The following is a 26,233-nucleotide window of genomic DNA, read 5'->3' on the forward strand; positions in this document are numbered from 1 at the left end:
AGTTGACCTATCAGAGGTGAGAGATTGAGAATCTGGCCTGCCCTTGAAAATGCATATTGACTCAGTCCTAAGACTATCAGACACTGAAGACAGAAGGGAGGGAGGGAGAGTAGGCCCAAGGGGAGGGCTGGGACTCCCTCTTGTGTTCCCCCAATCACATGGGACCTGGGTAACCCTGGCGACGCAGAGAGCCTCTTGACGGTCTCCCTGGTGACAGTACAAACACACCTCCTGCTGTACAAAAAAGAGCACACTTGACAATGTTCCAGATTGGAAATGTGCTTCAATACTCTCCACATTTAGATGGACAGGGCCAGCCTCATCTGAGCAGTTGATAGCAGCTGTCAACACTCTCTAGAACTCTTATCACTTACTAGAGTCTATACAGTTTGAGTGTCGGAATGAGTCATACTATTGTAGCTGACTGTTATCATTAGCATTGTAGCAACTACTGGAAACAGAGTAGGGCACTAGAGGGTCAGCACAATACACACACATACACACAGTAATACAAACACGAATTACGAGGTTCTTTCTCCATCCATTGCAGGCTAAGGGGGGAGTTGTGTATACAGGCGAAACCGATAACTCTTGAGTATAAACAGTGGAAAGTCTGATTGGTGGACTAGGGGTGGCCCGGTGCAGCACTCAAGAGAATGTGAGTTATCAGCTGAGAGCAAACATCTGGCGTCATGTAACTCTCTGCTGCTACAGATACAGCTGGCTCTCCTCTTAATCCCCACACATAATGCTAGGAGAGGAACTAAGAAATACCACTCCTTTCTGTTCTTCTCTCTTTCATCACCTATACCGTATCTCTCTCCTCTCTGTTCGTCAGTCTTGCTTTCTCTTTTGCTCCTCTTTCCAACGGCAGCTCTTTCCACAGGTTGAAAATGTTGGACATACAGTATCCCTGGATCTCACCCAGGGAGTTAGCTCTACTACCGTAACAGCATTCCGATACTTGGAGTTTAGTTTAGTTTATTATAATCCCAATTAGCTACTACACATGCAGCAGCTACTCTTCCTGGGGTCAACATAAAATGTACAAATACATGACAAAGTACAGCACAGTAATCGACAAGAACAACATAAGATATTAGATTCAATAAAATGTTTTAAATAAGAGTTATATATAGGAAAGAGACAACAAAAATACTACTTATACACTATTCATATATACATATTCTTATATGCAGCATTTTTAGAAAGAGAAGAGGTGCTGTGAAATAATGTTTTTTGATCTGTTTTTTAAAGTGAAACTTTTTGCCTGAGTAACCTCTGGTGGCAGCGCATTCCACGACCGCATGGCTCTATACATAACTGAGCGAGACATTAAATCTGTTTTTGGTTTGGGTACTGTGAAGAAACCCACAAGGCGAGTCTGGTGGGGTATGTATACTGTTTTGAAGGGTATGCACTGTGTATGCACTGTGTATGCACAGTGCCTGTTCAGGGGCAGAATGACAGATTTGTACCTTGTCAGCTCAGGGATTTGAACTTGCAACCTTCCAGTTACTAGTCCAACACTCTAACCACTAGGATACCCTGCCACCCCATATGACTTGACCATGATAACTGATATGACTTGACCATGTTACTCCTAGGAGATCATCTTCTTCAACTTGTTCAATGGTCACAAGCTTGATGCACAACTCCTGTTGAGGTTAAGGTCTAAGAGAATGCTTTGAACCAAATACAAGGCTTTTGGTTTCAGTTTATTGTTAACGACCTATTCTGACACTGAGTGTAACTCCTTGCTAGGAGTCTCAGTGAGGTCACCTGTCACATTATTTTACATGATGAAGCTTTTGTTTGTTTATAAATAGCACAACAGGAGAAAGAGGGAGCAGGTGAGACCAGCTGTGTATTGACAGGGGTCGCGTTTTATATATATATTTTTGCTTCAATAGAGTGATCAGAGACGTGCAACTATAGTTTTCTTCACAGAACACATTCGGCAGAAAATAGTTTTTTCTTCCGATGACAACAGAAGTGAAGGCTGGCAGCCACACAAGTAAATGAGCTTACAATGAAAAAGCAATTACACACACACACACACACACACACACACACACACAACACACACACACACAGCGTATCATCCTACCGTCCTTCCTGTAGAGGTTGATCTCCACCTTCCTCTCCTCTGAGCCCAGCAGTGCTTGAGCCAATTGGGCGATGGCCAGCCGCTTGGTGTGAGGGCCGTACAGGAAGTTGCAGGTGCAGGGCTTCTGCATGATCTCAGCCCGCGAGTAGCCGCACATGGCACAGAAGCCATCGTTGCAGAATATGATGGCGCAGTTCTCCACCCGGGCATTGGCAATGATGAACTTACGACCTGAGGATGAGAGGAAGAGGGAGATGAGGAAGATGGTAGGGAAGATACAAAGTGTGTATGTGCATGTGTGCGTTTGTGTGTGGTGTGTGAACGCGTGCTTGCGTGTGTGTGTGTGTGTGTGTGTGTGTGTGTGTGTGTGTGTGTGTGTGTGTGTGTGTGTGTGTGTGTGTGTGTGTGTGTGTGTGTGTGGGGGGGGGGGGGGGTTTGGTGTGGTGTGTGTGACTAGTGCAAACTTGTGCATTCACAGTGGAGGAGCCATTTAAACCTATTACAACCCATGAGGCTCTGCATTGTTTCAAAGGAAGATGTTCACAGGCTCAAAGCAGCTGTCAACTCCCCCCTCTCTCTGACACATACATCTTTCCTCTACCATATATGTATATAAAATCCTTAGCTTTGGAACATTGCTGCGGGAACTTGCTTCAATTCAGCCACAAGAGCATTAGTGAGGTTGGGCACTGATGTTGGGCGATTAGGCCTGGCTCACTGTCGGCATACCAATTAATCCCAAAGATGTGCGATGGGGTTGAGGTCAGGGCTCTGTTCAGGCCAGTCAAGTTCTTCTACACAGATCTCGACAAATCATTTCTGTATGGACCTCGCTTTGTGCACGGGGGCATTGTCATGCTGAAACAGGAAAGGGCCTTCCAAACCTTCCCAAACTGTTGCCACAAAGTTGGAAGCAAAGAATCGTCTAGAATGTCATAGCGTTAAGATTTAACCCGAACCATGAAAAACAGCCCCAGAACATTATTCCTCCTCCACCAAACTTTACAGTTGGCACTATGAATTGGGGCAGGTAGCGTTCTCCTGGCATCCGCCAAACTCAGACTCGTCCTTCGGACTGCCTGATGATGAAGTCATCACTCCAGAGTATGCGTTTCCACTGTTCCAGAGTCCAATGGCGGGGGGCTTTACACCACTCCAGCTGATGCTTGGCATTGCGCAAGGTGATCTTAGGCTTGTGTGCGGCTGCTCGGCAATGGAAACCCATTTCATGAAGCTCCTGACAAACAGTTATCGTGCTGACGTTGCTTCCAGAGGCAGTTTGAAACTTGGTGGTGAGTGTTGCAACCGAGGACAAACGATTTTTATGCACTACGCACTTCAGCACTCAGCGATCTTGTTCTGTGAGCTTGTGTGGCTTACCACTTCGTGGCTGAGCCATTGTTGCTCCTAGACTTTTCCACTTCACAATAGCCCTACCTACATATACACATTACCTCAATTATCTCGAGTACAGTGACTCGGTACCGGAACCCCCTGTATATAGCCTCGTTATTGTTATATTATAGTGTTACTTTTTATTTGTATTTTTCATATATTTTCTTACTTACTTTTTAAAAAATCTGCACTGTTGGTTAAGGGCTTGTAAGTAAGCATTTTATGGTAAGGTCTACACCTTGGCGCATGGGACAAATACAATGTGATTTGATTTGATTTAACAGTACTTACAGTTGACCGGGGAAGCTCTAGCAGGCCAGAAATTTGACGAACTGACTTGTTGGAAAAGTGGTATCATGACGGTGCCACATTGAAAGTTCTTCAGTATGGCCATTCTATTGCCAATGTTAGTCTATGGCGATTGCATGGCTGTGTGCTTGATTTTATACACCTGTCTTCAACAGGTATGGCTGAAATTTCTGAATCCACTCATTTGAAGAGGTGTCCACATACTTTTGTATATATAGTGTAGCATGTAGAGATGGATGGAGGGCCATGTATGCTATAGCTTGAGCTAGCAGCCCACCATAGTGTTGGCTATCACGCTATAGCTAGCAGCTGAACATAGCCTTGGCTATGGGGTTTCAACCCTGTTCCTGGAGAACTACCGTCATGTAGGTTTTTGCTCTAACCCCAGTTGTAACTAACCTTGTTCAGATTATCAACCAGCTAATTACTAGAATCAGGTGTGGTAGAGCAGGGTTGAAGAGCCCTGTGCTATAGATAGTAGCCCACCATAGCTTTGGCTATCATTTTAAAACTAGCAGTTCACCATAGCCTTGGTGATTATGATATTGCTACAGTAGCTTTTAACATTAGCATTGTAACAGACAACAGTCCCCCACAAAGCCTCGTTACCTATTGCTCCACAAAAACTGCGTCCCTTTGCAAGGGAAACAACTACTTCAAGGTCTCAGAGCGCGTGAAGTCACCGATTGAAATACTGCTAGCGCGCACCGCTAAACTAGCTAGCCATTTGTGTGTGTGTGTGTGTGTATGAAGGTGGAATTAAGTTGGCACTGATCCTCGCTTTTCTCTGCATCTCTGATGAGCTGTCTTGTTATATGGGAACCATGGACTAATGACTGCTCAGGCTGACTCAAAACACATCTGAAGGTCGCTAACAAGAACATTGGGAGGAAGAATGTTTGCTATTCTCAAATTAGCAGGGCACTATTTCTATTCTATTCAGATGCAGTGGTCCCCTAGGATTCTTTTCGACAGTGGTGGCAAAATTAGCGTTGGTCAGATTTTTTTTAGGCCTTCTTGGCTGCAGAGACAAAATGTTGTTGTTTTAAAGCTAATTTCCTGCAATTCTACACATTTTGTCATGGGCGGAGAGAAATTTGTAGTTATAATGCTCATTTCCCCAAACTCTACACATTTTGCTATTAGGCTGAGCATTTTTTTTTGCAGTTTTCCAGCTAATTTCCTGCAATTCTACACATTTTGCCATGGCTTATGACGTGTTTTTATGCTATCTGAGTGACTCGAACATAACAAAATCAATATTGGCCCACATTTCATGCCATTTTGGGAATTTTACATTCTCCGACTGTCTTGTTTTTATTTTGGTGATTGTTAGTTCTCAAAGATGATCTTAGAAATATATAATAAGTCCATTATCTTTTCTCCATGCTTTATATCTGGTTGTATTCAAGTTTCCACTGAAAATGTGTTGTTTTTTATGGCTTTGATGTATCTCCGCCTTGACATATTTTAGACACATTTGCCATTTCCATTCCATTTATTGGAGGTCTTTACAGGGGCTGTCATCGGTAAATCTTCTTCAAGGACTAAAGCACACGAAGCACAAAGTGTCTCAGCATTGAGAATGCTTCGAGACTTTGCTCACATAATTGCCTTTCGTTCAACAAGTCAATCTAGACCTTGAGCACAATGTATCGTGACTCTTAAATAAGAAGCTGACTTATTCCAAGTGGGATTCAAAATGGGTAATTCAAACTGGTATTAAGGCAGATAAGCACTGCTGTGCTTTACGTTTTTGACTGAACTAACAAACAGTGTTTAAAGAATAACATCCGCTTGTCCAAATTACACTATGGTATTGGAATTAGGTTCTGTATTGAACTGTAGTTCGATTCTAACCGTTAGTGGCCCAAAGATGTATGCGTTTGGTTTGTGTATCAATTGCCAAGCCATAACTTGGCTCACTATCTGTTATTACAATATCGACTTCCTTAGTGTCTCACTCCCAGCGATAGTTTATTTTGTGATCACAAACTGTGTGTGTGATGTGTGTGTGTGTGTTTAGCGATGGGGCACTGTGTATTCACCTGTTCCAGAGAACCCAGGGAAGCAACAATAAAAACCTGTCTTCTCTTATTCTCTCTCACTTTCTCTCACACACAAAGACACACATGCATAACACCCTTCGCGGGCCTCACACCACCAGCTGGCCCCGCACCACCAGCTGGCCCCGCACCACCAGCTCTTACTGTCTGAAGAAGAAAGAGCCACATACATACAGTAACAACACGCCAGCTTTCTCTCTCGCGCTTCCTCTCAGTCACTACCGCTCCCTCATAACTCTCTCTCTTTCTCACACATTCACACTAACACAGATAGATCACAAACAACAACTCCCACCCAGGTATGGAAAGGGAAGAGAGGGCAAGGACAAAACACTGCAAGGCCCTGACCAAATCCAATCTCCCATATGGCACAGCTTGTACCCTATGCTATGCACATAGGGTGGCATTTGACTTGTAAAATAGTAGAAAATTTAAATCTTAGCTTACACTTTGGGCTTTTTAATAATAGCTATTGTAGTGAACGTGGGATAAAAACCAATTCAATTTCACTGGTACTGTTTCCAGCTATTTTCCCAAAGACTGCATCTACCTAGCCTTCACTGCTACATTAACCCCCTATCCCTAGTGAGAGAATACGGGAAGACTAGTTGTTGTTACTCAAACCACAGGAACACTAACTGTCTTCATGGAGTCAGCCAATGGGGATCGTAATAAAATAAAAACCATGGCAAAAGTCAAAACACAATAACCGGTCCTGGAGCAAGGCTACTCAGGTATGCATGGAAACAAAGGCTATCCCTTCTGCAGGTTGCCGCTAAGTTCAATTTCTTCCCTCTATAAATTAGCAGCGATGTAGCCCTTAGCGGGTCATAAAGCTAACGGGTTAAACACTGGTAATGAGAAGACTGGTCACCTAACAGAGGGGGGGTTCATTTCCTTGGCCAATTGAACTATGATCTGAGCATGCCCCACCATACCTTCTCCACTGTGCAATCCGGTTTTCGAGCTGGTTACGGGTGCACCTCAGCCACGCTCAAGGTACTAAATGATATCATAACCGCCATCGATAAAAGACAGTACTGTGCAGCCGTCTTCATCGACCTGGCCAAGGCTTTCGACTCTGTCAATCACTGTATTCTTATCAGCAGACTCAACAGCCTTGGTTTCTCAAATGACTGCCTCGCCTGGTTCACAAAACTACTTCTCAGACAGAGTTCAGTGTGTCAAATCGGAGGGCCTGTTGTCCGGACCTCCGGCAGTCTCTATGGGGGTACCACAGGGTTAGATTCTCGGGCCGACTCTTTTCTCTGTATATATCAACGATGTCGCTCTTGCTGCGGGTGATTCTCTGATCCACCTCTACACAGACGACACCATTCTGTATACATCTGGGCCTTCTTTGGACACTGTGTTAACTAACCTCCAAACGAGCTTCAATGCTATACAACACTCCTTACGTGGCCTCCAACTGCTCTTAAACCCTAATGCATGCTTTTCAACTGTTCGCTGCCCGCACCCACCCGACAGACTAGCATCACTACTCTGGACGGTTCTGACTTAGAATATGTGGATAACTACAAATACCTAGACTGTAAACTCTCCTTCCAGACTCATATTAAACATCTCCAATCCAAAATTAAATCTAGACTTCCTATTTCGTAACAAAGCCTCCTTCACTTACGCCGCCAAACATACCCTGGTAAAACTGACTATCCTACCGATCCTCGGCTTCGGCGATGTCATTTACAAAATAGCTTCCAATAGTCTACTCAGAAAACTGGATGCAGTCCATCACAGTGCCATCCGTTTTGTCACCAAAGCCCCTTATACCACCCACCAATGCAACCTCTATGCTCCTCGCTACATATTTGTCACCAGACCCACTGGCTCCAGGTCATTTATAAGTCTATGCTAGGTAAAGCTCAGCCTTATCTCAGCTCACTGGTCACGATAACAACACCCACCCGTAGCACGCTCTCCAGCAGGTATATCTCACACTGGTCATCCCCAAAGCCAACACCTCTTTGGCCACCTTTCCTTCCAGTTCTCTGCTGCCAATGACTGGAACGAATTGTAAAAATCGCTGAAGCAGAAGACTCATATTTCCCTCACTAACTTTAAACATCAGCTATTTGAGCCGCTAACCGATCGCTGCAGCTGTACATAGCCCATCTGTAAATAGCCCACCCAATCTACCTACCCCATCCTATTACTTCGCTACTGTGGCCTATTTATTGCCTTACCTACTCACGCCATTTGCACACCCTGTATATAGACATAATTTTTTTATATTGTGTTATTGACTGTATGCTTGATTATTATTGATTATTCCATGTGTTGTTGTTTGTGTCGTACTGCTTTGCTTTATCTTGGCCAAGTCGCAGTTGTAAATGACTTGTTCTCAACTAGCTTACCTGGTTAAATAAAGGTGAAATAAGAAAAAAAAAAAAATTAATTTGGCGAGTACTAATGGTTAGCTACAAATGATATCGCTGGACAAAATATGCTTGAAATGTATAAGGTTTGGTGGTGACCTACGGGAGGAGATGTGAGGAAATATTGATATGTATGTACAATGGTTAAGTCGAATAAAATAAATATTAAGATGTATGCCAGGAGTAGATATATCCTACCATAGAGGCACACACACAGGATGACTGCTAGGGAACTGCTGACAAAGACCAGTGTTAATTCTTCCCCTTCAGAACTGCAACAATGTGAGAATCATAAAAGATGTTTGGGGAGAGGAAAAGCTTTTTCCTGTCCTTGGAAGCTTCCTGAAACCAAAAAAATGAAGAGTTTGAAAACTTTACTCTGGTATGCTTTGTTCAGTTAAGTGTGCAGGCTCCATTTGGGCGCAGCGAGGCTGGGGTGTCACCGGGGGTAGTGCTTATCAAACACCTCCTAATGAGGCTCTGGCTGAGAGAGGCAGAGGAAGAGAAGAGAGGCTGATTAAAGACAAACCAGTGAAACTCACAGGGAAGGAAAGAGACAGTATAACTTACACACACCAATGCACACACACACACCAGCCACCCGAGACATGCGCTGTTCTCCATGCTCCCGTCCGTCAGGCAGTACCGGTGCATCAAGGCTCAGACAAACAGACTCCTAAACAACTTCTATCCCCTGGCCAAAAGACTGTTAACCTCTACGGGATCGCCCCCCCCCCCCCCCCCCAGATATGCAATGGTTCATTGGATCAATCTAAAACGTCACACATACACTGTTGCCATCTAGTGGCCAAAATCTAAATTGTGCCTGGGCTGGAATAATACATTATGGCCTTTCTCTTGCAATTCAAAGATTAATTTTTTTCTTTGTATTATCTTTTACTACATCTAATGTGTTATATTCTCCTACATTAATTTCACATTTCCACAAACTTCAAAGTGTTTCCTTTCAAAAGTATCAAGAATATGCATATCCTTGCTAGCTACAGACAGTTAGATTTGGCCATGTCATTTTTGTTACGGTGCGTGAATGAGGACCCAAAAGCGAATCAACTTAAACAGAGCTTCTTTAATTACCAAACATAGGTAGGCTCAGATGGACCGGCAGATTCCGACAGGACAGGACAAGGTTACAGCAAACATGACGACAGTCTGGTTCAGGCATGAATGACACAAACAAACAAGAATCCGACAAGGACAGGAGCAGAAACAGAGAGAGATATAGGGACCTAATCAGAGGGAAAAAGGGAACAGGTGGGGAACGGGGTGAATGGGTAGTTAGAGGAGACAAGGGACAGCTGGGGGAAAGCGGGGGAGAAAAGGTAACCTAACACGACCAGCAGAGGGAGACAGGGTGAAGGGAAAGGACAGAGACAAGACAACATGACAGTACATGACAGTACCCCCCCACTCACCGAGCGCCTCCTGGCGCACTCGAGGAGGAAACCTGGCGGCAACGGAGGAAATCATCAATCAGCGCACGGTCCAGCACGTCCCGAGAGGGAACCCAACTCCTCTCCTCAGGACCGTACCCCTCCCAGTCAACTAGGTACTGATGACCACGGCCCCGAGGACGCATGTCCAAGATTTTACGGACCCTGTAGATAGGTGCGCCCTCGACAAGGATGGGGGGGGGGGGGGGAAGACGAGCGGGGGCGCGAAGAACGGGCTTAACACAGGAGACATGGAAGACCGGGTGGACGCGACGAAGATATCGCGGAAGAAGAAGTCGCACTGCGACAGGATTAATGACCTGAGAGATACGGAATGGACCAATGAACCGCGGGGTCAACTTGCGAGAAGCCGTCTTAAGGGGAAGGTTCTGAGTGGAGAGCCAAACTCTCTGACCGCGACAATATCTAGGGCTCTTAGTTCTACGCTTATTAGCAGCTCTCACAGTCTGCGCCCTATAACGGCAAAGTGCAGACCTGACCCTCTTCCAGGTGCGCTCGCAACGTTGGACAAAAGCCTGAGCGGAGGGGACGCTGGACTCGGCGAACTGAGATGAGAACAACGGAGGCTGGTACCCGAGGCTACTCTGAAAAGGAGATAGCCCGGTCGCAGACGAAGGAAGCGAGTTGTGGGCGTATTCTGCCCAGGGGAGCTGTTCTGACCAAGACGCAGGGTTGCGAAAAGAAAGACTGCGTAAGATGCGACCAATAGTCTGATTGGCCCGTTCTGCTTGACCGTTAGACTGGGGGTGAAAGCCGGAAGAGAGACTGACGGAAGCCCCAATCAAACGGCAAAACTCCCTCCAAAATTGAGACGTGAATTGCGGACCTCTGTCCGAAACGACGTCTGACGGAAGGCCATGAATTCTGAAAACATTCTCGATGATGATTTGTGCCGTCTCTTTAGCAGAAGGAAGCTTAGCAAGGGGAATGAAATGAGCCGCCTTAGAGAACCTATCGACAACCGTAAGAATAACAGTCTTCCCCGCTGACGAAGGCAGTCCGGTGACAAAATCTAAGGCGATGTGAGACCACGGTCGAGAGGGAATAGGAAGCGGCCTGAGACGGCCGGCAGGAGGAGAGTTACCGGACTTAGTCTGCGCGCAGACCGAACAAGCAGCCACGAAACGACGCGTGTCATGCTCCCGGGTGGGCCACCAGAAACGCTGGCGAATGGAAGCAAGCGTACCCCGAACGCCAGGGTGGCCGGCTAACTTGGCAGAGTGAGCCCACTGAAGAACGGCCAGACGAGTAGGAACGGGAACGAAAAGAAGGTTCCTAGGACAAGCGCGCGGCGACGGAGTTTGAGTGAGTGCTTGCTTTACCTGCCTCTCAATTCCCCAGACAGTCAACCCGACAACACGCCCCTCAGGGAGAATCCCCTCGGGGTCAGTGGAGGCTACTGAAGAACTGAAGAGACGAGACAAAGCATCAGGCTTGGTGTTCTTAGAGCCCGGACGATAAGAAATCACGAACTCGAAACGAGCGAAAAACAGCGCCCAACGCGCCTGACGCGCATTAAGTCGTTTGGCAGAACGGATGTACTCAAGGTTCCTATGGTCAGTCCAAACGACAAAAGGAACGGTCGCCCCCTCCAACCACTGTCGCCATTCGCCTAGGGCTAACCGGATGGCGAGCAGTTCGCGGTTACCCACATCATAGTTACGTTCCGACGGCGACAGGCGATGAGAAAAATACGCGCATGGGTGGACCTTGTCGTCAGAGAGGGAGCGCTGAGAAAGGATGGCTCCCACTCCCACCTCTGACGCGTCAACCTCGACAACGAACTGTCTAGAGACGTCAGGTGTAACAAGGATAGGAGCGGATGTAAAACGATTCTTGAGGAGATCAAAAGCTCCCTGGGCGGAAACGGACCACTTAAAGCACGTCTTGACAGAAGTAAGGGCTGTGAGAGGAGCTGCCACCTGACCGAAATTACGGATGAAACGACGATAGAAGTTCGCGAAGCCGAGAAAGCGCTGCAGCTCGACGCGTGACTTAGGGACGGGCCAATCAATGACAGCTTGGACCTTAGCGGGATCCATCTTAATGCCTTCAGCGGAAATAACAGAACCGAGAAATGTGACGGAGGAGGCATGAAAAGTGCACTTCTCAGCCTTCACAAAAAGACAATTCTCTAAAAGGCGCTGGAGGACACGTCGAACGTGCTGAACATGAATCTGGAGTGACGGTGAAAAAATCAGGATATCGTCAAGGTAAACGAAAACAAAGATGTTCAGCATGTCTCTCAGGACATCATTGACTAATGCCTGAAAGACAGCTGGAGCGTTAGCGAGGCCGAAAGGAAGAACCCGGTATTCAAAGTGCCCTAACGGAGTGTTAAACGCCGTCTTCCACTCGTCCCCCTCCCTGATGCGCACGAGATGGTAAGCGTTACGAAGGTCCAACTTAGTGAAAAACCTGGCTCCCTGCAGGATCTCGAAGGCTGAAGACATAAGAGGAAGCGGATAACGATTCTTCACTGTTATGTCATTCAGCCCTCGATAATCTATGCAGGGGCGCAGAGACCCGTCCTTCTTCTTGACAAAAAAAAACCCCGCTCCGGCGGGAGAGGAGGAGGGGACTATGGTACCGGCGTCAAGAGCTACAGACAAATAATCTTCGAGAGCCTTACGTTCGGGAGCCGACAGAGAGTATAGTCTACCCCGGGGGGGGGTGGTTCCCGGAAGGAGATCAATACTACAATCATACGACCGGTGTGGAGGAAGAGAGGTGGCCCTGGACCGACTGAACACCGTGCGCAGATCGTGATATTCTTCCGGCACCCCTGTCAAATCACCAGGCTCCTCCTGTGAAGAAGAGACAGAGGAAACAGGAGGGATAGCAGACATTAAACATTTCACATGACAAGAGACGTTCCAGGAGAGGATAGAATTACTAGACCAATTAATGGAAGGATTATGACAAACTAGCCAGGGATGGCCCAAAACAACAGGTGTAAAAGGTGAACGAAAAATTAAAAAAGAAATGGTCTCACTATGATTACCAGAAACAGTGAGGGTTAAAGGTAGCGTCTCACGCTGAATCCTGGGGAGAGGACTACCATCCAGGGCGAACAAGGCCGTGGGCTCCTTTAACTGTCTGAGAGGAATGTCATGTTCCCGAGCCCAGGTCTCGTCCATAAAACAGCCCTCCGCCCCAGAGTCTATTAAGGCACTGCAGGAAGCTGACGAACCGGTCCAGCGTAGATGGACCGACAAGGTAGTGCAGGATCTTGAAGGAGAGACAGGAGTAGTAGCGCTCACCAGTAGCCCTCCGCTTACTGACGAGCTCTGGCCTTTTACTGGACATGAAGTGACAAAATGACCAGCGGAACCGCAATAGAGACAGAGGCGGTTGGTGATTCTCCGTTCCCTCTCCTCAGTCGAGATGCGGATACCTCCCAGCTGCATGGACTCAGCACCCGAGCCGGCAGAGGAAGATGGTAGTGATGCGGAAAGGGAGGCGACGGAGAGCGCGAGCTCCTTTCCACGAGCTCGGTGACGAAGATCAACCCGTCGCTCAATGCGAATAGCGAGTTCAATCAAGGAATCCACGCTGGAAGGAACCTCCCGGGAGAGAATCTCATCCTTTACCTCTGCGCGGAAACCCTCCAGAAGACGAGCGAGCAAGGCCGGCTCGTTCCAGCCACTGGAGACAGCAAGAGTGCGAAACTCAATAGAGTAGTCTGTTATGGATCGATTGCCTTGACATAGGGAAGACAGGGCCCTGGAAGCCTCCTCCCCAAAAACAGATCGATCAAAAACCCGTATCATCTCCTCCTTAAAGTCTTGATACTGGTTAGTACACTCAGCCCTTGCCTCCCAGATTGCCGTGCCCCACTCACGAGCCCGTCCAATAAGGAGAGATATGACGTAGGCGACACGAGCAGTGCTCCTGGAGTAAGTGTTGGGCTGGAGAGAAAACACAATATCACACTGGGTGAGGAACGAGCGGCATTCAGTGGGCTCCCCAGAGTAACACGGCGGGTTATTGATTCTGGGCTCCGGAGATTCGAAAGCCCTGGAAGTGGCCGGTGGATCGAGGCGGAGATGGTGAACCTGTTCTGTGAGGTTGGAGACTTGGGTGGCCAGGGTCTCAACGGCATGTCGAGCAGCAGACAATTCCTGCTTGTGTCTGCCTAGCATCGCTCCCTGGATCTCGACGGCTGAGTGGAGAGGATCCGAAGTCGCTGGGTCCATTCTTGGTCGGATTCTTCTGTTACGGTGCGTGAATGAGGACCCAAAAGCGAATCAACTTAAACAGAGCTTCTTTAATTACCAAACATAGGTAGGCTCAGATGGACCGGCAGATTCCGACAGGACAGGACAAGGTTACAGCAAACATGACGACAGTCTGGTTCAGGCATGAATGACACAAACAAACAAGAATCCGACAAGGACAGGAGCAGAAACAGAGAGAGATATAGGGACCTAATCAGAGGGAAAAAGGGAACAGGTGGGGAACGGGGTGAATGGGTAGTTAGAGGAGACAAGGGACAGCTGGGGGAAAGCGGGGGAGAAAAGGTAACCTAACACGACCAGCAGAGGGAGACAGGGTGAAGGGAAAGGACAGAGACAAGACAACATGACAGTACATGACAATTTTAGGCGAAAATTTTAAAAAAGGGTTGGATCCTTTAAATGGCTAATGACTACTGCTCTCCCTCTCCCACAGACTATCCACACTGACCATATGCCCATCCACATATGCCCGTCTTACTTTTATTTTTATTCTATTTTTTGTTATTATCTTTTATTATTATTATTAATATTACATTATTATCATTATTACTGCATTGTTGGGAAAGAGCTCTCAAGAATTTCCCTGTAATGTTTTACACCTGTTGTATCCTGCACATGTTGCAAATAAACTTTGAAACTTGAAACACAATGCAGCCTGAATATTTCACCAGGCCTCAGGGTTGTCTGTTCACGACGCTTAGTCCATCTGTGAGTGGATAGCTTGGGGACCTGCACCGTATGGTGAGGGGGCGTAGGGACTCCCATGACTAGCACATAAAAGACTGTGTGTGTATCAAATCAAAGTTTATTGGTCGCTTACACAGATTTGCAGATGTTATCGCAGGTGCAGCGAAATACTTGTTTCTAGCTACAACAGTGCAGTGATATCACGTGTGTGACATGGAGCTGTTTTCTATCTGTGTATGCCTGTTGCATCCCACTCAGCTGATGCTGTGTAGGAGACTAGCAGACAAAACCATAAAGACACAGACATAAATAGAATGAGTGACCTATCATCATTAACCCCTTGCCTTGCTCTGGACAATCACCTGAACCCACAAAGCCTGCACTTACACTGAGTGTACAAGACATTAGGAACACCTTCCTAATATTGACTTGCACGCACCCCTCTTTTGCACTCAGAAAAGCCTCAATTTGTCAGGCATGGACTCTACAAGGTGTTGAAAGTGTTCCACAGGGATGCGGTCTCATGTCGACTCCAATGCTTTCCACAGTTGTGTCAAGTTGGCTGGATGTCCTTTGGGTGGTAGACCATTCTTGATACACACGGGAAACTGTTGAGCATAAAAAACCCAGCAGCGTTGCAGCTCTTGAAACAAACCGGTGTGCCTGGCACCTACTACCATACCCTGTACAAAGGCACTTAAATATTTTGTATTTCCCATTCACCCTCTGGATGGCACACATACACAATGTCTCAATAGTCTCAAGGCTTAAAAAACCTTCTTTAACCTATCTCCTCCCCTTCATATACACTGATTGAAGTTGATTAACAAGTGACATAAATAAGGTATCATAGCTTTCACCTGGTCAGTCTATGTCATGGAAAGAGTTCTTAATGTTTTGTATACTCAATGTATAACCCCATTAACATCATGTAACTTGCCCATCCAGAAAAGCAAAAATATTGGAGATTATCAGCAGAAATGAAAAAGCTGTCATGCCTGGCGTACAGTATAGATCTTGACCTCATTACTTCAGACAGTACTGCAGTGTGTAAAGGGATGTTGAGGTCATCATAACATTTTATGACATCCATTCTGGGGGGAGATCTAGGATGGGGCTTTCCCTCCCCCAATCCGAACCATAACAATAAGCTTAAAAACTAAGGTACTATCTAGAACATAAACATCCTCATAGGAGAACCCTTTGAAGAACCCTTTTTGGATCCAAGTAGAACTATTTTGGGTTCCATGTAGAACCCTTTCCACAGAGGGTTCTACCTAGAACCAAAAAGGGTGCTCATATGGGGACAACCGAAGAATCCCTTTGGAACCCTTTTCTACAAGTGTACCTTGCATTCCCTAGCACGTTACATTTTTACAATCAACACAATATTTTATGGGCCATTTCTCAAGGAAGTGAGTTTGAACTCCCTAAATGGGGTAATGCAGATTTATGCAAAGTGGGTTTCATTCCGAGGACACTGGTAGGACTTTAGTCTATAAAATGGTTAGTATTTCCTAGACGAGTGCTAAGAGAGTTGGTAGAGCAGACACACATATAGCCAAAGAGCTTCAGGGGAGAGGCAGAGAGGGGCAGAGGAGAGGGGGGGGATGACACAGGATGGAGTGTTGGAATGGCAGAGTGGTCACAGAAGTGAGAGTGGAGGAGGAGAGTGAAGGACAGCGAAAAGGAAGAGAAAGAGGAGTATGAGGAGGGAGGCAGCGGGTGGTGGATAAAGTGACAAAGTGCTGCCTGTTGGAGCTCAGAGTGGACCACTGATAGAGAAGCGACACCGAGGACTGAAATATACCTTCGCTTCCAACTGAGCTGCTTGAGTAGCTTTCCAACTAGTTTATAAACTCAAAACTCAATTCAAACATATTTTGTTGCCACAGATTTGGTTGCTACTCTTTGTAGTTAGGGCTGGGCGATATGGCCAAAATATCATATCATGATATTTTCCAAATGTTTGATGCTATGATGGAATTTGACGGTATTTTATGTTTTTAATTAATAAAAGTTCTACATTTGCTTTATGAATAGTGTGTGACCCTAGGGTGGCAACACATATATTCAAAATTATTTCAATGGGTCTTTCTCCAGTCTGATTGTTTTATAATGTTCAATTCAACTTCAGCCTAAAATAATTTCCTGCATTTCCATCAATTTCTGCATTTCCTGCACTCATTTGAGATCATGTCCACGCTGCCACGATATGGGCAAAAATACTAGGCCCTATTTTTAACCAAATGTTGCAATTGCGACTTAGATTTAGCTAGCCAGCTAACTAGCGATTAGCATTAGTGGCTAACACGATTTAGCTTAACTTGCTAAGAAAATACAAACTAGCTGTTTGCAGATGTAAGAAACACAAACTAGTATTGTAATTATAGAACGCTTGTGGATTTATATTAAGATCAAATTGGAAACAACATTGTTGTATGTGCTGCATTGACCATGTAGACTGAACGAAAGTGTCTCGTGGTCAAGCAACAACAAATGTGCTCCTTGAGTGACAGGGGGTGGGACTAGGTCTGTGGGCACAGCGAGGCTCCAAACATTCAAATAAAGTAAAAACCCAAACCGGTCCCTGCATCAATACCGGTATATAGTAAAATACGGTATACCGCCCAGCCCTATTTGTAGTATACATACACTACTCCCTAAATATAACAAAAATAAATAAATTATTGTTTGCTATTACATGGGGAAATACATGCACAGCAGCACCTTGTATTCCACTCAATGTTTAGCAAAGGCAGAGTTACCTAAGGAATCAAGTTTGAGCAACAAACTGACAATACATTTGTTAAAACACAGCTTGTCTCACCGTTCACACATCCACACACAAGTCTTTCTAGAAATTCCTAAAAGGATCATTTCCACATACAAATCCCTGTGAGCACTAACATGTGAAGTTTATAGGAGCACATCAAACTTGGTGTCAAATGAAAGTTACGAGTCTATATTCTTGAGAAATTAAGTCATACAGTATATACATTTTTCAATCATTTTCCATCCTAAATATTAGGAATAAGCAAAGGCTTTGATTTCTGGCCAAACAGAAGGAAAAGGTGTCATAGAAAACATATAGCAGAAAAAGTCTTAAAAGGTATTAGAAATAAATCAAATCAAATTTTATTTGTCACATGCTTTGTAGACTAGCAATGAAATGCTTACTTACGGGTCCTTTTCCAACAATGCAGAGTTAAAGATGAAGAAAAAAATAGAAATGGTGACACGAGTACTGAATACACAGTGAATACCGAATAACAATAACAACAATAATAAAAATAACATCAAAACACAATGTTGACATAAAGACCCCTGCCGGCTAATATCAACATTGGAATTATTTGCCTTCTGTAAGTTTAAGAAAGGTTGCTTAGTTTTGTCATTCTGTATTTCTAATTTCTCTCCCTCATGAGGACGGAGGATTGTGAAAGTTCACAGAAGTAGCAAGTAAAGGTAGACCTACCAATTGGTTAGTGTTTTTACTAATAACATTTTGGTTTGTGATTTATAAAGTGATTAAAACACATAATTCTGTTACCAAATCTGTAAAAAAAAAAAACAGTAACAGAATGACTGCAACTGAATTGGCTACAATGGGAATTCATTGTAGTCACAAACCACAGTCGACCACCTGCTACTGTCCTCCCTTCCACTGGCATACTGTTATGTTCAGCCCATAATTGATTTTGTTATCTTTCTGTCGTCATGTGGTCAAACCAAGAGTGTTAAAACAGTCTGAACAACCATTCGCTCTCTCTCCCCGTCTCTATTCTCTCCAGTTAATGTCACCTCTCCAGGCTCTTACTGACACCTACCCATGAGCCCCCTCTCTCTCCATTTACTGTAACCAGCCCTCTCACCTACTGAGCAGGGACTGACCCCGGACATCCATGGACATTGAAATTTGGTCAGTCCAAATCTGAACCAATCATAGACATCTGTTTCACAAGTGTGAACAGCAGAATACAGTAGATCACAGTACAGCACAGCACAGACATTTAAGAAAACTAGAGTATACTAGAGTATAGGTCAGAACAATACAGTACTGCAATACAGTTTAGTACAGTACAGTAGAGCACACTAGATTAGAGTACAGTATAATTTACTGTATGGCACTGTGCTCTACTGAACTATACTGTATTGAACTCTACTCTACTGTGATGTGCTCTACTGTAATGCACTCTACTGTGCTCTACTGTGATAAACTGTGATGTCCAAACTTGTGAAACATAGACTTCTATGATTGGTACAGATTTGGTCTGTAATGCGGGCGGAGAGCATTACAATAATAACCAGTGTGTAACGGTTTTCTTTAGGTGAAGGAGAGGCGGACCAAAATGCAGCGTGGTGGTTATTCATGATTCTTTAATAAAGAAAACTATACATGAATAAACTAACAAACAAAAAAACAATAAACGTGAGAAAACCTAAACAGCCTATCTGGTGACAACAAACACAAAGACAGGAACAATCACCCACAAGAGACCTAAAGAATATGGCTGCCTAAATATGGTTCCCAATCAGAGACAACGATAAACACCTGCCTCTGATTGAGAACCACTCTAGGCAACCATAGACTTACCTAGAGTACTACCCTAACCACAATAAACATAATTACAAACAACCCCAGACAAAACAAACCACATAAATCCCCATGTCACACCCTGGCCTGACCAAAATAATAAAGAAAACACAAAATACTAAGACCAGGGTGTGACACAGTGTGTAGAAAAATACCCAAACACGCAAAGGACGATAGTAAATAATTCTACCTTTGTGTACCTATTCAGTATACATCACCATGAAAATAATGACATCCATAATTATGTATTTCTGTATAGTACAGATCAGGGACCCATGATGTCATTCTGTTACCATCATTCTGTTACCGAGTGTTAATCCACTTCACTTACTGTAGTTGCATTTTTGCAAACTCAAGGTGCCATGTCATAACTGACACCCTATTCTTTCAGCAGACATCTTTAAATCCTCATTCAGAATAGATATTTAACAGCGTTTTGAAAATGTGGTCACACAAAAATTGAGGGAGATTTTACCATCATTCCGTTACCAAACATCTGCACGGTTCTTCGAGTAAATGTGTTTTTGTAAAATGTTCAGTGGAAATTGTTAGACGTAGTCCTGCATGGTTTGTTTAACTTTGCAATCAATGGTTTTTGTTTGGCATACTTTTAAAGTGAAAGAGTCTCATCGTCATTCAGTTACCGTGGAATTGCCTAAAGGCAATCCCAGTGAAAAAACTGAGGAGGAGATACTTCTTGTTACAACGACAACTCCTCATCCGACATCACACCTGAGAGGTTTCCGATATCTCACTTTACCTTTTGACCTCAAATGTGATAATACAATAGAAAATGCTAATTAAATCTGCCTCACACAAAAAGCACATCATTATCTGAGCAGCTAGCATAGCTAGTCTGTTTACTAAAACGACGCAAGTTCAAGTCAACAATGAAACCGCATCTTCTCATTGAGAAGACCACATTGGAAACAAGTCTCTTGACTTTTTTGGATCCTCACAGTTTTGGTATATTTATCTATTGCCTTGTTTGTCCAACATTTTGCGTATTTAAATTGTCAAATAAAATAAAATAAAACTGACACACTAGCCTAGGTACCCAAGCTAGCATTGCGTCGTTTAAAGCTGGAACGCACAAACAAAGGACACTAGGTGATGGACAGGATAGGCTGGAAGCGGAAGTATGGAACTCATTTCCCCAGCAGGTGCCATGTTCCCCAGTTGGACGTGTGCCTGGCAGCAGCGGGGGGATGAAACTGTTAGACCATGACAACCCAGCGGGTTGCTCATAGAGACTGGGAATGACAGCTAGCAACAGAGACAACAGAGTACAGAAGGGAAGATGCTGAGAGAGAGAGACTCTGCTGAGAGAGAGTCAAACGGAGTGAGGGGGGAAGAGAGGTATCGTAAATAACAGTTTTACAGATGCAGAGATGGAAAGATTGTGTTAATGACTGTCTTGGCTAAAGGAGATGATTGGACGGGGTCTAGCCTAAACAAACCGTGTCAGTGTCAATATGGCTGGGATCGTACCAAGTTCCACAATTGAGGGTGGGGGAGACGGAAAAAATAACATCAGTGAACCTGCATGCATGGATAATCAGCCCCACTACTGCTAAGTGACTAGGGATCAGGTTGAGAGAACACTACTTATTATAGACACCTATAAATACACAACACCTATCGCTAATCCATGCACAGCCAATGTTAGTCGTGATCCATTTTAGTCATTTAGCAGACGCTCTTATCCGGGGCAATTAGGGTAAGTGCCTTGCTCAAGGGCAGAATTATTTTTCACCTAGTCAGCTGGGGGATTCAAACCAGCAACCTTTTGGTCACTGGCCCAACGGTCTTTACCACTAGGCTACCTGCTGCCCCCAGTGTATCGATATACTGGGGGCAGCAGGTAGCAGGTAGCATCTCTCTCTCTCTCTCTCTCTCTCTCTCTCTCTCTCTCTCTCTCTCTCTCTCTCTCTCTCTCTCTCTCTCTCTCTCTCTCTCTCTCTCTCTCTCTCTCTCTCTCTCTCTCTCTCTCTCTCTCTCAGATGCCGTGTGAAGGAACATCAAGGCCCTCTCCTGAACACTGCTCAAAGCAGTGGTGTTCAGGTGCCGAATGTACAGTGGCATATGTCTTCAGATCATTCACACAATCCTGGTTCTCGGTCTACAGACAGAGCCTGGATTGAGTCAGCTACCTTGGAAGACTGGAAGGAAGGACATTGTCCTCTGGGGAACTATGTGTGGGCCTGGCTAGTTTCCCTGGTGATGGTGTTTGTGCCTGGGCTGTAAAGCTTAATGTCCTCCCCAGCTCCCATCTCATACAGTGCAAATTGGAGGCTTCTATCTCATGGGGCCAGGGAGCAATGACTACACAGACAGAGAAAACAAGGTGGCAGGTAGCCTAGTGGTTAGAGAGGCGAGCCAGCAACTGAAGGGATGAATCATTAGATCATTTGTTTTGGGACTGTACATATGTAGCTTGTTTTAGTTCGCATTGCAACATTAACCTGGAGCTAACTCTGCAAATAGCACTGCTGAGTGATTTGAAAAGCCAAAGTCAATCGATCAATAATATAAGAATACTCTTAGCAAAAATGTTTATCTTTAATTTACAATCTGTTGAAACTATGTGAGTAGAAAGGTTCAAAACTTTTGTGAAACATCACAGTACATTTGAAAAATATATGGCAAATAGAAATCAAAACTGGATGGTCTTCAGAGATAGATGGGAGGATTTGAGGGTAGCTGAAGGAGACTAAAAACAAACAAAAGATAACTATTGTAAAATATACTGTTTCCATAAAATGCATATTGTATGTATAAGCTGGAAGTAAAAGCCAAAGTGTTGTTGTCCATTAGTTTACTCCAATTAAGGGAGGGGTGGTAGGGTTAGGAGAAAAAAATAAAGGAAAATATATTAAAATATATATACACTGAACAAAAATATAAATGCAACATGTAAAGTGTTGGTCCCTTGTTTCATGAGCTGAAATGAAAGATCTCAGGTTCTTCAAAGGGTTTATCTCAAATATGTTTATTTCCCTGTTTGTGAAAATTTCTCCTTTGCCAAGATAATCCATCCACCTGACAGGTGTGGCATATCAAGAAGCTGATTAAAGAGGCATGATCATTGCACAGGTGCACCTTGTGCTGGGGAAAATAAAAGGCCACTCTAAAATGTGCAGTTTTGTCACACAACACAATGCCACAGATGTCTCAAGTTTTGAGGGAGCGTGCAATTGCCATGCTGACTGCAGGAATGTCCACCAGAGCTGTTGGCAGAGTATTCATCATTATTATCTCTACCATAAGCCGCCTCCAATGTTGTTTTAGAGAATTTGGTCATACGTCCAACCGGCCTCACAACCACAGGCCATGTGTATGGCATCATGTGGGCGAGCAGTTTGCTGATGTCAACATTGTAAACAGAGTACCCCATGGTGGCGGTGGGGTTATGGTATGCGCATGCAGGCATAAATTACGGACAAAGAACACAATTAAATTTTATCGATTGTCAATTTGAAATTTGAATAAGATCCTGCGGCCCATTGTGAGGCCCATTGTGAGTCCCATTGTGAACCCCATTGTGAGGCCCATTTTTTTTGGTAGCTATGACCAACAGATGCATATCTGTAATCTCAGTCATGAAATCCATAGACTACGGCCTAACAAATTTATTTCAATTGACTGATTTCCTTATATGAACTGTAATTCAGAAAAATCGTTGAAATTGTTGCATGTTGTGTTTATATTTATGTTCAGTATATATACAATTAAAAAAATAACAATATATCTGCAATATTAAACCTGATCTACCCCCTCTAAATATGTCAGGAAGTGAGCTGGCAACCGGAGTGTTACTGGTACCAAATCCTAGAAGCCATTGACTGCCGTTGTGCCCTTGAGCGAGGCTCTTAACCCCCCACAACAACAGCTCCTCGGGCACCTAGTGCACCCACACACCTCTCTAAAAAACCTGTATATGTATGTGTGGCTTTCAGAGGGGTTGGGTTAAAAGTGGAAGACACATTTCAGTTGGACCTTGTATACAACTGACCAATAAAGCGATCTTTATTTTAAAGTCCCGTTGTCCCAACGAAAGAGGTAATTCAGCTTGAGTTGCCATGGTTAGAATAGGAATCTTTTTGGTTTTAGTGTCTTTACTCGGCTTTGTCCAGGTGGGGTGCAACTGGACAAGGATACAGAGTTTGGTTATAGATGGTTATTACCGTATGTATTGTTTAGATCATGACTGTATAGCCTAGGAAAATAATGGATTTTGATATTTTGTTGGAAGTCTCAGGATGTCCTATTGTAATGTTGATGGGGTGCTAATCAAACGGGATTTTGCTGAAAATGTGTGTATCTATCCAACTTTGTCCTATGTTTTCATACATCCAAAGTAGTCTTCTGTTGAGATGAGTTCATATCCTATGCCATTGATTGTGTAGATGCAGATAAATGCCTCAAACCCATATGAATGGAAAAACCAGGTACCCAATAAAATAAGGAAATTAGACGGTGCGTATTTCCTATTAATTTGGGGTCTAAGCATATACCAGAACTACACAACTGATGGCAGGGATAAGAACTCCTCTCAAAATAAGACTTTTGGGATCTATAAATATCTGACAATCTTTGGAGTGAACTATCCCTTTAAGAATAGATACAGTACATCAAAGTCTTGGCAATGGATGACAGTCAGGCTCCCCACATAGGCAGAGAGAAAAGCCAAGCATCCATCACCAAATGATTAGACAGCAATGTAACCACTAGGGCTATTTGATCCACCCTCTCATTTTTCATTTCCAATCCCACCTGGATAAATTTACAACACCAACTCACTCAGGTTGAATAATATAATTCACAGGAGAATTTTACAAGACAAGGGTACACTGAGTGTACAAAACATTAGAAACGCCTTCCTAATAGAGTTGCATCCCCTTTTGCCCTCAGGACAGCCTCAATTTGTTGGAGCATGGACTGACTCTACAAGGTGACGAAAGCGTTCCACATGGATGCTGGCCCATGTTGACTCCAATGCTTCCCACAGTTGTGTCAAGTTGTCTGGATGTTCTTTGTTTGGTGGACCATTCTTTATACGTACAGGAAACTGTTGAGTTTCACGTTCATCGTATTGATGAGACCAAGGCGCAGCGTGATATGAATACACCTTCTTTAATTAACGAAGAACACTACACAAACTAACAAAATGACCGCGACGCTAATACAACGAGTGCTGACATGCAACTACACATAGACAATAACCCACAAAATCAAAATGGAAAATGGCAACCTAAATAGGATCCCCAATCAGAGACAACAATAAACAGCTGCCTCTGATTGGGAACCAATTCAGGCCACCATAGACCTACATTACCTAGACATACAAAAAACCCATAGATATACAAAAACCTTAGACAGGACTAAAACACAAATACCCACCCTCGTCACACCCTGACCTGACCAAAATAATACATAAAACATAGATAACTAAGGTCAGTCCTTGACATTGAGTGTGGAAAACCCAGCAGCATTGCAGTTCTTACACACAAACCGGTGAGCCTGGCATCTTCTACCATACCCTGTTCAAAGGCACTTAAACGTTTAGTCTTGCCCATTCACCCTCTGAATGGCACACATACACAATCCATGTCTCAATAGTCTCGAGGCTTAAAAATCCTTCTTTAACCGGTCTCCTCCCCTTCATCTACACTGATTGAAATGGATTTAACAAGTGACATCAATAAGGGATAATAGCTTTCACCTGTATTCACCTGATCAGTCTACAGTGGACTACAAAATTATTGGGACAGCGACAAATTGTTTTTGTGAGAAAGTTACAGATGCACAAATATCATACCCCCCCAAAAAATGCTAATCTCCCTTGTTGCTGTAATGGTGAGAGGTTAACAGGTCTTGGGAGTTTGATATTTGTGCATCTGTAACTTTCTTTCCTCTCTGGGGAGGTTCCCATTGCTTAGAAGGCAGCCACAGTGAGTCCTTTATTTAAAGGGGAGATCAAGCTGATCCTAACTTTTAAAGACCAATTTCGATTTTGCCTTGTTAATCAAAAGTGTTTTTCAAACAGTATATTTATATTTTCCAACGGGGCTAAACATTTGGGTGAGTTTTTTTTCTCTCCTGAGTAGCCTCACTTCACTGCCCCAAAAATGTTTTAATCATCTAGTGTTCAGCGAAATAACAACACAACATCAAATACAGGTAGCCTAGTCAAATAATTAACATCCAATCACATTAACCGTTACTCTCTTACCGGAAACCTTCACTCTTGCGCAGACATTTAGAAACGAAACATGACCATTTGAAGAATAAGCCACGGAAGTTTTTTGAGCGAAAATAAAGACGACTTTCGAGTAGTACGACATGTATAAAAGCAACAGATACCATTAACAAGAAGGGGCTAGAAGTGTCTTACAGTGCCTTGCGAAAGTATTCGGCCCCCTTGAACTTTGCGACCTTTTGCCACATTTCAGGCTTCAAACATAAAGATATAAAACTGTATTTTTTTGTGAAGAATCAACAACAAGTGGGACACAATCATGAAGTGGAACGACATTTATTGGATATTTCAAACTTTTTTAACAAATCAAAAACTGAAAAATTGGGCGTGCAAAATTATTCAGCTCCTTTACTTCCAGTGCAGCAAACTCTCTCCAGAAGTTCAGTGAGGATCTCTGAATGATCCAATGTTGACCTAAATGACTAATGATGATAAATACAATCCACCTGTGTGTAATCAAGTCTCCGTATAAATGCACCTGCACTGTGATAGTCTCAGAGGTCCGTTAAAAGCGCAGAGAGCATCATGAAGAACAAGGAACACACCAGGCAGGTCCGAGATACTGTTGTTAAGTTTAAAGCCGGATTTGGATACAAAAGGATTTCCCAAGCTTTAAACATCCCAAGGAGCACTGTGCAAGCGATAATATTGAAATGGAAGGAGTATCAGACCACTGCAAATCTACCAAGACCTGGCCG

The 26,233-nt window shown here is 44.1% G+C and overlaps 1 protein-coding gene across 1 annotated transcript in view; it reads right to left on the reverse strand.

Annotated features, from left to right (window-relative positions):
* LOC139367070 (potassium voltage-gated channel, subfamily H (eag-related), member 2b) overlaps positions 1-26,233 on the reverse strand; it is a 299,775-nt gene that overhangs the window by 262,195 nt on the left and 11,347 nt on the right. The window contains exon 2 of the mRNA XM_071105066.1: positions 2,111-2,341. Within this exon, the coding sequence (XP_070961167.1) occupies positions 2,111-2,341 (231 nt within the window). The remainder of the gene's footprint in view (positions 1-2,110; positions 2,342-26,233) is intronic.

The sequence above is a fragment of the Oncorhynchus clarkii genome, chromosome 15, assembly GCF_045791955.1.
Source record: "Oncorhynchus clarkii lewisi isolate Uvic-CL-2024 chromosome 15, UVic_Ocla_1.0, whole genome shotgun sequence".
NCBI classification, from domain to species: Eukaryota; Metazoa; Chordata; class Actinopteri; order Salmoniformes; family Salmonidae; genus Oncorhynchus; species Oncorhynchus clarkii.